The sequence below is a fragment of the Ascaphus truei genome, chromosome 2 (assembly GCF_040206685.1).
Source record: "Ascaphus truei isolate aAscTru1 chromosome 2, aAscTru1.hap1, whole genome shotgun sequence".
Classification (NCBI taxonomy): Eukaryota; Metazoa; Chordata; class Amphibia; order Anura; family Ascaphidae; genus Ascaphus; species Ascaphus truei.
The window spans coordinates 62,260,834-62,273,727 of NC_134484.1; the positions used below are offsets into that span (position 1 = coordinate 62,260,834).

Below are 12,894 nucleotides of genomic sequence, written 5' to 3' on the forward strand. Positions count from 1 at the left end.
CACTCTACGACAAATCACTTCTTTATTGGCCCTCACACCAACACGGTGTTCTTCTGTCTATGAAAAAGTATTACTCAACACCAGGTATAACCAAGTAACTCACCAACTATTTTTTAATTCTAAATCAGAGATGTAGCAAAACGTACTTTTTCCGAGGGACGCAATTGCGCATGGCGGCGCGAACCTGTGGCCATGCCGATTTTATTCCCGAAACAAGTAAGCGGCCCAGAAGAATTAACGCTGAATGGGACCCTGCAGCCTTAATCCTGTTGGGCCATCAGGAGAAAAGAGAAGCCGATATGAACCTTTAGATGAGCTACGCAGCAGTCGCAGTCCCGTACCCCATCCTCAGCAGCTCTCAAGGCAAGAAGCTGCCAATTGTCTGTCCAAACCCCTGGATGACGTAGAAGCCAGAATATGGATCTCTACATCATGAGAGGGAATACTATAGGGCCATATTTGGTCATCTACAGATGGATAAGATATGTAGCACAGTCCAACCCCCTTGATGACGTAGATGACCAAATATGGTCCTATAGTATTCCCTATCATGGACGTAGAGATCCATATTCTGCCTTCTACGTCATCCAGGGGGCTGGACAGAACAAAGACTGTTTACCTTCAGAGCTGCTGATGATGATTATGGTCCATCAAGTGAAGGATTAACTTTGCAAGGGTCCCATTCAAAATAATGGACCCCAGTAGCATTAATACTCTCGGGACGCAAAACGTACTGTTAGGTTCTGCGGACGGAGCACAGATTTCAGTATGTTTGTATGCTGCACCAAAAACAGGAAGTCTTACTACATCTGTAAGTTAAAGAAAACAATCACAGCACTCTTATGGGTTATAACCAGTACGTTTCCTTATGTAACATATCTCGAACAGCATTGTGCAACAACAAATGTATTATTACTTACTTGCTGGATCGTGGGACAACCATCTCAGATAGTGTTTCATATTGTTTTATCCATTCATTATAGTTTAATCTGTGTGTAAAAAAAAAAAAAAAAACATTATTGATACACATGCAAAATTATTTCTGAGACAGGTCCCAAAAATACCGTAAATTATGTACTGGTTGTCAGCATTTAATTTAAAGACATGGATTATTGAGGAGATTATTGGATCGCATTACATGGGAGACTGAAACCACAGTTTCATCTCAATAACAATGGGGTCTGCAGACCTGAAAAAATCATGGTGTAACTCCAGGGACCCCCTGGGTGGGGAATGAACATGGTAACACAACGTTATCTACGGTAAATTGAAAAAAAATAAAAAAAGGGCTTTCATTTGGTGTGACGTACCCACTGCGTCATGGAGCCCCTGGAGAGTCAGACCCCAAGGGGACTACGTCTTGGAGCACCCAAAGGGTTAAGTGAAATAGCCTTCCAATTATTTTACATCATATTTTTTATCCGTTTCATAACCACTCTTGTTTATTCTGAACCATAGTTGTAAAAAGCATTAACTCTGTGCCCAGGACATACTTGAAAACAAGAGGTAACTCTCAATGTATTACTTCCTGGTAAAAACATTTTATAAATAAACCTCTTTACCACCAATTGTTATAGATTGCTTTCTATTCAAACAAAAGAAAGTGCTTAAACCCTTCTCAGTGACTGCCCCACACCTCTGCAATGTGCTTCCCCTCAATATCCAACTAGCACCCTCACTATCCACATTTAAGACCCACCTTAAAACACAACAGCTTAAGGAAGCATATGAGTAGCTCCATGGCTCAGAATCAACATAAACCTTGGCCCCTTGCTGACGCACTTACCAGAACGCCCTCCTACTGTCTCTGTATGTTCTTCCTACCAATTAGATTGTAAACTCTTCGGAGCAGGGACTCCTTTTCCTAAATGTTGTTACTTTTATGTCTAAAGCACTTCTCCCCTTTATATGTTATTTATATTATTTGTTATTTATATGATTATCACATATATTACTGCTGTGAAGCGCTATGTACATTAATGGAGCTATATAAAGACATACATTAAGGTACTGTATAATAAAGATTACGAGGTGTATACAGTGGCGAGAAAAAGTTTGTGAAACCCTTAGGATTTTCACATATATTTCAAACCTAATATGCGATTATATTTTAATGTAAGTCCTAATAATAGATCAAGATAACCTCAAACAAATAACACAAAACATGATACTTTTTCATTATTTGTTTATCCACAAATGATTAAACATTCAATATCCATGTGTGAAAAAGTATGTGAACCTTTAGATTCAATGGAAAAAAAAGAGAAAAAAGCGCAAGGCCCATAGAGTAGTATAGTCAAGTTTATGAGTGATCAAATACGGTTAAAAACACTTACAACAGTGTAGTTGGTACAGGCATATCGGTACTGGTATACAGACCGCAGGAACAGAGATGCTTTATTCGTCTGCTTGTTGTTTAAATTTTTTAGATTCAATACCTGGTGTCACCCTCGAGTATCAATTACTTCAACCAAGCATTTCCTGTAACTGCTGGTCAGTCTCATATTGATTTTGATTAATTTTTGCCCACTCATAGAACTGCTGCATTTGAGGGCTTCCTTGCATGGACAGATCGCTTCAGGTCCTTCCATAACATTTCAATGGGTTTTAGATACGGTCTTTGACTAGGCCATTCTAAAAAGCAGAATGTCTTATGTAGATCTGCTTGTAAGGTTTAGGATCATGGTCTTGCTGCATGACCCACTTTCGATTCAGCTTCAGCACACGGATGCATGGCCTGACATTCTCCTCTAGAACCTTCTGATACAATGCAGAATTCATGGTTGTGCCAATGATGGCAAGCCATCCAGGTCCTGAGGCAGCCAAGCAGCCCCATCAATAACTGCTTTTCTGAGGTCGTCAGATTTATTTTGATCATGGCATGATGTGTTTCCACACACCTGTATGGTGCAGACCAAACTCAAAGTTTATATAGGGTGGGGCATCCTAAACTCACCCCTGAAGATCAACCTAATTATTTCAATCTCCGATTCTAATTATCCCCTTTAATTAAGCTGACAAAACCAGGGTTTCACTTACTTTTGCACATACCCTGACTCTTAATTAATCATTGCTTTTCAAATTCATACATAGTTTTGTTTCAAAAGACACGGAATTGGTTACTATAAATTCTATTGGATATTTAAAGAAAAGACTGGTTTTAATTCAAGATAATCATGGAAAAACTATGGAATTTCCATACTTATCATTGGGGTTCCCAAACTTTCTCGCCACAACATGTAAAACATTAATTGAACTGATCTGGATATTTAATAAAATTAGTCTGCTCAGGAAAAAATTATTTTTATGCAAAAGCCAATGTTTGGTCATGGTCTAAACTTTTAGAATAAGTGGTGTTTTTTAAGGGAAAAAGGAAAACTGTAAAGAAAACATTTATATTTATAATACAGCTTTAAATAAAGAAATGTGGTAGAAGAAAATATTTAAAAAAGTGTAGGATGAAATACCCTTTAGAAACAGAAAATAAATGGGATGTGTTTCCATGTCTAAATAAAGCACCCACCAGTGAAAAGGCATAGAAAACATTGAATATGGAATGAGGCCAGGAGGTCTTTTAAACTAACTATATTTAGCACAAAAAAAAAAAATGTAATGACCGTTTTGGTCCCCTTATGAAGACTGTGACATAAGGGAAGCGAAGGCTCATTTTTTTTTAATGTCGAATATAGTTACTTAAAACACTTTGTTTATTCTTTAAATCTAGAATAAAATATGTATCCGACCTTGTGGTACTATCCCAGGCCCATTCCTAAAATCTATAGAATCACTATATGAATTTTCTTGTTAATCTACAACAAAATAAGGTCCCTTTGCCTGAGTTCCCCCCACACAAATAGCCCTGGTTGTTGAGCTCCTGACCTGGTATTGTTGACTACAAAGAAATGCCTTCCAAAAGTTTGTAGACAACTCTTCAACATGGAGATGCACCGCACAAAAGACATCCTCAATCCCCAGTCTCGCTCAAATTTATTCCATGTAAAACCATGCTTGTTTTAAGCAGGTTTTTAAATTCAGAACGCACCTTAACGTTAAATATAGACTTTGCAAATTGGTCAGATGTCGATGCCATGCCGTTTCTATATTAAATATATTAAGGGGTGAAGACGTGGCTCCCTGAGTAAAGGTACTGACTCAGAACTATGACAGACTTTGAAGCAAGGGACCCTGGTTTAAATCCCGGTGTCTGCTCCTTGTAACCTTGGGAAGGTCCCTAAATCCCTGCGCCTCAGGCACCAAAAATTGATTTATAAGCAGGAGTGAACAGAGAAGTTCAAAAGGACCCCTATAGCTGCACTCTAAACTGTATGTATGTGTTTATAGAGTAATAAGGTAAAAGATCCCCTATACCAGAAACTGAAAACGGCGCAAAATAATAAAGTTTTAATACATGTTGCAATTAAACTATTTTACACTCAAATGGATAAAAGGGTATGAACTGAACCCCTAAGAGGAGCGATATGAGTCCTTATGAAGGTGCTTAAAGTACTTGTGTACACTTATTATTGTAAAGTGCACCCCATAGGCTCCTGCGCTGATTAGAACATTAAATGCCACTGAATCTGGGTACTGGTGTGGTAAGCCTGTCAGAAGAGGTGTTTGTCAAAGTTTGGCTTTGTAAATCAAAGCACTATAGGTATAGGCTCTAACAAACACTCTCTATATAGTATCCAAGTAAAAGGAGTAAATTCTCTTAACTATATTTAGGCTCCTGGGACTGTGTCAGTAACGTGGGCTTTAGCCCTTCCACATATGTAACTTGAGTGCTGCAGTCTGTCCTATTGGCTGGGAGTAGGTAGGTAACAGTGTAGTACTTGGTTGGAAGATACCAGCACTATGTACTATATAGATTGCAAAACATAGATGCGTGTACTGCAGACAACATAACCATATATACCACAGTATAATCGCAAATCCCTAATAAATAGTTACAGTTAAGGCTCGCGGCTCACCCTTATGCCTAATAGGACACACGGATATGCTGCTCAGTAAACACAAAAGGCTGCTATTACAGACATAAAAGCGTCCGTGGTTGGCGAATTGCCAAAATCCCGTGACACTCCAAAGGGAGAAGGGGAGGGAATGCAAAGCAAGGCTACAAAGAGCTTGAAACCGATAAGCTTACACCAGGAGAATAGAAGGCATACAACCCGTTCAGGTGGCTGATAGAGTTCGCGCAGTCGCTCCTACAGTGACGTCGCCGTCGTGACGTCAGCAAACACCCGACACGTGTTTCGCGCGTATGACGCGCTTCATCAGGGGGAGGAGTCTGCCCTTCCGAGTATGTGACTGGTATTTATAAGGGGATCTTGGTTCCTATTGGTCCCTTGTATAATTGGTAGTGTTGGTCTAGAAACGTAGCATGTGTAACCCTATCAGACCGGGTTAGGTCTATGAACTAATTGTTCAGGGCTTAGTATTCGGTTCTCATATGGTAGGAATGCATTAAATCTATACTGTTATGATACTCCTACACAATGATATGGGTGATCAGCTATATACAAAGTGCAACCCTCTACGATTGTTATGAGAACCGAATACTAAGCCCTGAACAATTAGTTCATAGACCTAACCCGGTCTGATAGGGTTACACATGCTACATTTCTAGACCAACACTACCAATTATACAAGGGACCAATAGGAACCAAGATCCCCTTATAAATACCAGTCACATACTCGGAAGGGCAGACTCCTCCCCCTGATAAAGGGCGTCATACGCGCGAAACACGTGTCGGGTGTTTGCTGACGTCACGACGGCGACGTCACTGTAGGAGCGACTGCGCGAACTCTATCAGCCACCTGAACGGGTTGTATGCCTTCTATTCTCCTGGTGTAAGCTTAGCGGTTTCAAGCTCTTTGTAGCCTTGCTTTGCATTCCCTCCCCTTCTCCCTTTGGAGTGTCACGGGATTTTGGCAATTCGCCAACCACGGACGCTTTTATGTCTGTAATAGCAGCCTTTTGTGTTTACTGAGCAGCATATCCGTGTATCCTATTAGGCATAAGGGTGAGCCGCGAGCCTTAACTGTAACTATTTATTAGGGATTTGCGATTATACTGTGGTATATATGGTTATGTTGTCTGCAGTACACGCATCTATGTTTTGCAATCTATATAGTACATAGTGCTGGTATCTTCCAACCAAGTACTACACTGTTACCTACCTACTCCCAGCCAATAGCACAGACTGCAGCACTCAAGTTACATATGTGGAAGGGCTAAAGCCCACGTTACTGACACAGTCCCAGGAGCCTAAATATAGTTAAGAGAATTTACTCCTTTTACTTGGATACTATATAGAGAGTGTTTGTTAGAGCCTATACCTATAGTGCTTTGATTTACAAAGCCAAACTTTGACAAACACCTCTTCTGACAGGCTTACCACACCAGTACCCAGATTCAGTGGCATTTAATGTTCTAATCAGCGCAGGAGCCTATGGGGTGCACTTTACAATAATAAGTGTACACAAGTACTTTAAGTACCTTCATAAGGACTCATATCGCTCCTCTTAGGGGTTCAGTTCATACCCTTTTATCCATTTGAGTGTAAAATAGTTTAATTGCAACATGTATTAAAACTTTATTATTTTGCGCCGTTTTCAGTTTCTGGTATAGGGGATCTTTTACCTTATTACTCTATAAACACATACATACAGTTTAGAGTGCAGCTATAGGGGTCCTTTTGAACTTCTCTGTTCACTCCTGCTTATATTGTATCCTACCCCTATGCACCTACTTTTTAAGGACTATTGGTAAAATAGGCGAGCAGTTCTTTACCAACCTTTGAGTATACCAAAAATTGATTGTAAGCTCTACGGGGCAGGGACTTGTACCTGCATAAATTCTCTGTACAGTGCTGCGTACACCGTCAGTGCTATACAAGCAAAAACATTATTATTATTATGTGTACAAGAAAAGTTACTATACTTACTTTGGTACAACTACCAAAAGCGTGATCAGGTATTCAGAATCCAGTACAAAGTCGTCCTTTTTCACAATTTCAGCTACACTTCTGGTTATTAAACTTCCTCTATGGGGAGATGGGAGCGGGGAAATCCTATTGAAATGCTTGTAATAGTCATAGTTAACATTAATACAAATCTTAACATGCATCAGCTACTTCACATCTCTGCAAATGACTTACCAACATATTAGCACAGTAATGAATTGTAACAGCACCTGTATTTGAGTATTTGCCATTAACAAACCTTATCCTGAGTCAAAGCATACACACTTTAAAAAGGGAGCTGTATTTACCAGTCATTGCCCAGATTTATAGTGGCGCCAGAGTTCATAACTGATCCTTATATAGTGTAATAAACACTATAAAAGGAGACAAAACGTATTTTAATTTGTACCCCACTTCCTCAAGTCTACCACCCTCTAGCTTTAGAAATTCTTCCTCCAACAAAGCAGCATCAGCAAACAAACACGTGAAGCCCAATGAAAACGTAATCATCTATAAACGTAGGGTTGTTTTTTTTTTTTTTTTTTTTTTTTAAAGAAACCTAAATTGTGGCAAAATGTCAGTGCTTCACCTCTCAAAGTTATAAATACTTTAAAAGTTGATGACTAAGGTTGATTAGGTCACATTTGTGGAAATTTGTGACTTGTGTCTCATGTTAAAGGCTAAAAGAAAAAATCAGCTCAAGGGCCATCTTCTTATCACTAAGGGGAACATTAAAAAAAGCTTTATACAGAGTGATTAATAATCACAGATTTATGGGGATGCAAACACACTAAATGCATTCAATTGTTCACTCAAATGGAGTCATCAGAAATCTAATTCTTAGATATTTTCCTGAGGAAAGATGCAAATTGTAAGCAAAGAAATTAAAATATATTACGCATTTTTTCTCTCCAAGTTCTGAAGGTTTCCTTTAAGATTATTGTATGCTGAGGCTCTTGCTTTAAGATCATTGTCAATCTGCGTTGCACCCTGCAAATATTAAAAACATATGGGCTGAGAATGTACAAGTTAAAAATGATAACGTCTCTACTAAACCACTGTTTTTCTTACTCTCTAGATTTAAAAAAAAAAAAGAGTTAAATCAGGAAACAGTCACATTTTTTAAATCAGTTTTACCATTTTGGTTAAAAGTTCTAATGGCCGCATCGATTCTGGGCAAATAAAGATTCATTGCAGGTTGCGATATCTTTTAGGGGACCAACATTGGGGTTCTTCATAGATTAAACTAAAGTGTACAGAGCTTTCAATCACTAATATGTTTCAATAAGATGAAGAAAAATGTAAGCAGTATACAGCCAAAAGGAGAAAGGGGTCAAAGTGACTAAAAAACAACAGGAGTATTTATGCCATGTATAAAAGAAGGTAAAACATCCTCCAACGCATTTCGCACCAATCATCCATCATTGGTTCTCATTTTTTGAGTTGTCAGGTTGGGAGTTACTTAATGCTGAAGAAACATTAAATACACTTTACAAAATGAATCTACTAATAGTGGCAGGCACTATTTCAGTCATTTTAATGGAAAGCGTTGCTCTTGTTTGCTTTTGAGTACCCATATACAAATATTAATGTTTCAAGAAGAAACCTGAGGCTTTGAAGGCTCTGTACACCCTTGTTTCAACTGCAAAGAGTCCCAATATTGGTTCTCTAAATTGCATCATACTTCATAACCTACAAGAATGTACCTTTTTGGCAAATGTAACTTGAATAAGTCAGAACCTGTTCCTTAAGCCCATTTCTGCTCCCTCATTCTGAAATACTGACAATCTGGCTACTGAGAGCAGACTTCAACCTATAGGCTGGCGGTGGGCTTAAAGAGATGTTTCTCAACCCTCTGCTCAGGAAACCGCAGCTAGGACAGTCTTCTGTGATAACCAACCAATGCTCTATCTACACAATAACCAAGTTCTAGGCTATATCAAGCATCATCATATAAAGGTAATAAAGGCTAGAAAAACTTACAGGCCTATAACTGGGAATAATGGTAATTTTTGGTTATTTCTTAAGATTTGACCCAGTGACGAAAGATTTTGGCCCACACTTGCAATATTAGGGGTAATAATTAACCATAATGCAAAAAAGTCAAGTTATAGAAATGTTACACATTTCCCTACTCTAAATTGTGTGGAATCAAAATCAGAACATTGTGTTTGCTCGGTCAATGAGTCAACCTACAGTACACAAACAATATTAAACATATGAAGTGTTGAAATGAACATACTATTGCTTCAAAAAGTTCACCACTGTATTTTGCCATTTAAAGAGTTCTACAGTAGAATATATTCCACCAGGACACGAAAATTATTTTAACCTGAAATGCTGAGGAGCGATTCTATATGAAGTCTAGCCTATGAGTAATAAAAAATAAAATTAAAAATTAAAACGAAGATCTTTAATTTCCCACACCCTATGTTAGAAGATTCAAGACAAAGTAATAAGGGCACAATTAAAAAAGTCATTTAAAATTGTATCTTACTTTTGCAATTATTTCAGAAATATTCTTCAAGGACTGTTTAATTGGATATTTTGCCATATCCCACTGGAACCTTGTAATATAGGTGACCAAATCCACTAAAAAGAAAGAATGCAGAACAGCGTGAAGTCATTTATAGTGTGTGTGTGTGTGTGTGTGTGTGTGTGTGTGTGTGTGTGTGTGTGTGTGTGTGTGTGTGTATATATATATATATATATATAGTCCTTTTTTTATTGGACTAACAATTTATGTCATAGGACAAGCTTTCGAGAGTTATCCTCTCTTCTTCATGTCAAGCAATACTGATATACAAAGGGTTCAATGGCTAAAACAGTGTGGAGAGAGGAAAAAAAAAACATATTTACTGTAGATAAGGTAGGGTTCAAACACTTAACACCCTACCTTATCTATAGTAAATATCTGTTGTTTTTTTTTTTTTCCTCTCTCCACACTGTTTTAGCCATTGAACCCTTTGTATATCAGTATTGCTTGACCTGAAGAAGAGAGGATAACTCTCGAAAGCTTGCCCTATGACATAAATTGTTAGTCCAATAAAAAAAGTATCACCGAATACTGAAGAACTCATTTATTCTGCACTATATAATTATATATATATATATATATATATATATATATATATATAAAACCTTTATCCAAGCATATTTAACACATTAGAAGAATCAGTGGCCAGTTGCAAGTACTAGCCTTACTCACCCTCAAAAATCTGATTTATAAAATATATATACTGAAGTTTAAAAGAATTGCTCGTTGCATTCTCACAATTTGTTGTGACTTAATCTCAAGTGAGGACAATGATGATCAGACTAAAATTATTAAAGCTATACCTATCTGCCATGTTTTATCCCAGGCAGCATGGATTTTCTCCTACTTAGAATGGTCCGCAAGGGGCCGACATGAGATTTTAAATTATGGTAGGTATTACACCGTAAAAAAACAAGTGCAGATTATCTTTAATACCACACTGCAGTACTTTGCTCTTCTCTCACATATAAAGCAGCTCATCCTATCACTCAGACATGAGATATTGTAGAGTAACCAGTACCTGGATTATTTGGAGAGAACACAGGCTGCCATCCACCAAGCATAGCCAGCAACAAACAGGCAGATGTTAATGATCAAACGTAGGGGTGGGCAACTCCAGTCCACAAGGGCCACGAACAGGTAAGGTTTTCAGGATATCCCTGCTTCAGCACAGGTCAGTCTTAGACTGAGCCATTGACTGATCCATCTGAAGCAGGGATACCCTGAAAACCTGGCCTGTTGGTGGCCCTTGAGGACTGAAGCTACCCACCCCTGACCAAGAGGATGGCACGATCATTTGTGTGGAAATGTGTGATCTATGCTTCATGTCATAAAGGCTAAAAGAGGAAATGAGCTCATGTGGCATCTTTTTATCACCAAGGGGAACATTATAATTACAATCCTTTAGTGAAAGGGTGGGGGCTACAGAGCATTGCTTTGTAATGCACTGTACACGCATGTGGCACTGAAGCGGATTCATAACCTGAACCAGATTTAGTTACAAGCAGACGTTGTCGTACATAAAAAGCTTTCATTTACTGGTACAGTTCCTAATCCCCACATTGGGTCATAATAAAGGAACCCTTTGTATAGGTAAAGGAGCAGTTTTTCCCAGTGGCTTCATCTTTTTGCCTCCCTTTTTTTGCTCTTTACGTGAATGAGAAGCAGGGCCCCCCAGAAGTGTACAGTGTTAATTTCAACTCCAGGGAGCCCCCGTGATTTCCAAGATGTATCCATTAATGGTAAACCCAATATCGTCCCCTCCAGGGTAAACAAAGGGGCTGTTTAAATATCCCATGTTACGCAGGAACGTCATCCGTCACGGTTTGCTATTGGTCCATGTGACACTGGGGATTTCAATATGCGATCGTACTGGTGCTAACTTTCCCGATATGGATCTCTTCTTGCCCTTTCAAACACTGGTTTTATTTTTAAAATCTTGATTCTCCGTTCAGGAAAAATTAGCATTTAAAATATTGAAGTGTCCGGGAGGTCAAAATGGAGGTCTTCAGAGAGCCCAGTGCAGTCTCAAGGTTACAATGGTAACAGACGCTAGAGAAATAAACCAGAATTTATTTTTAAATAGAAAGGGACATGATAGCAACATTATATGAGCTAAACTCATATAGTAGGCTTCTGGGAGGATTGTGGCTTTAATAGCAGCAAGAGACCTCATGATAACTACACACGATGTAGTGGGTGTCAACAGCAATCCATTTGTGTCCAAATCTATGGTCCCTAAAGACGACTTTTCTCTTCCATTTATCCTGGAAATGTTTGTAAACATTGCAAGCTAAGTTCAGGGCAGGTTCTTGCTGCATTGATCCCTCTTATTCTGTCCCCCACTTCATATTGATCCTTTAAAACACACAGGCATTAAAAGGATTAGACTACCATTAGGGTAGTAGAGCAACTGTGACTGAAAAGCACAAAATATAACCAATGTAAATGTAAACAATTCAGAAAAACATTTACATATACCAACACTTGCTTTAAGATAGACCTAGTTAGGTGATCACCTAGCTTTAACCTCTTAAGCGCATAACTGTCATTAGTTAAATTTCAATGGGACTGCATCACTAGACCCCTACCGAACATGCTCTGATCGGCTTTGTGTCAGACAGGCTCTGAATCCTATTTATAGGAACGGGATGGAGAATAGCACATTGAATACAGACTGTTCCACTTTACGTCTACTTGCGTTTAAAATTCCATGTTTCATTAGTGAAACTATGAAAAAAGGTGGTACACAAAACAATAGTATGAAACCATACAGATCAGGTAAGACATGATCAAGTAAAACTATTATATATCTATAACTTACAGGTGATATCAATGGTCTTGCATCTGCATTCAACATCATTTTACAAGAGTAGGTTTTATAGTCACAACTAAAAAGGCAACTAGGGAACTGTGCATTTCTCATCTCCAGAGTATGGTGACATTGAGAATACAAAAACAGTTTTATTTCAAGGTTAAATTGTGTGAAAAAACTCCCTCCCAATGCCACAAGTTACAAAATACTAAACCATTGTACGGTGACATTTGGTTTACAATGCAATTAAACGCTTTCCAAGAAATGCTGTTCAGAAAAATACAGAGAATCACAATGTGGGTTCAACATTAAGAATTCTGTGTTCATTTTTTTTCTATCTTTTTATCTGGTCATTCATCGACACAGTCAAATCTTCAAATACAGACACAACAAGTGTGAAATAAAAAGAACTGCAAGTAACTTGTTAAAGGGCAGCTCCTCTTAGCGCCAAGGTGCAGTAATGGTATAGACTGGTTAAATGCAGTTAAAACACGCATTACATTGAAAGTTTTAATAACATTTAAAAAAATCCAAAAAAACAAAAACAAATCAAACAATGCTTTTATGTTATCCAAAGT

The 12,894-nt window shown here is 38.2% G+C and overlaps 1 protein-coding gene across 4 annotated transcripts in view; it reads right to left on the reverse strand.

Moving 5' to 3' along the window:
- The window catches only part of ATP6V1C1 (ATPase H+ transporting V1 subunit C1), a 49,120-nt gene that overhangs the window by 16,717 nt on the left and 19,509 nt on the right, over positions 1 to 12,894 (reverse strand). For all 4 annotated transcript variants that reach the window (XM_075582562.1, XM_075582563.1, XM_075582565.1 and 1 more), the window contains 4 exons: positions 9,463 to 9,557; positions 7,864 to 7,955; positions 6,948 to 7,046; positions 921 to 989 (listed from right to left, as the gene is read on the reverse strand). In XM_075582562.1, the coding sequence (XP_075438677.1) occupies positions 921 to 989; positions 6,948 to 7,046; positions 7,864 to 7,955; positions 9,463 to 9,557 (355 nt within the window). The remainder of the gene's footprint in view (positions 1 to 920; positions 990 to 6,947; positions 7,047 to 7,863; positions 7,956 to 9,462; positions 9,558 to 12,894) is intronic.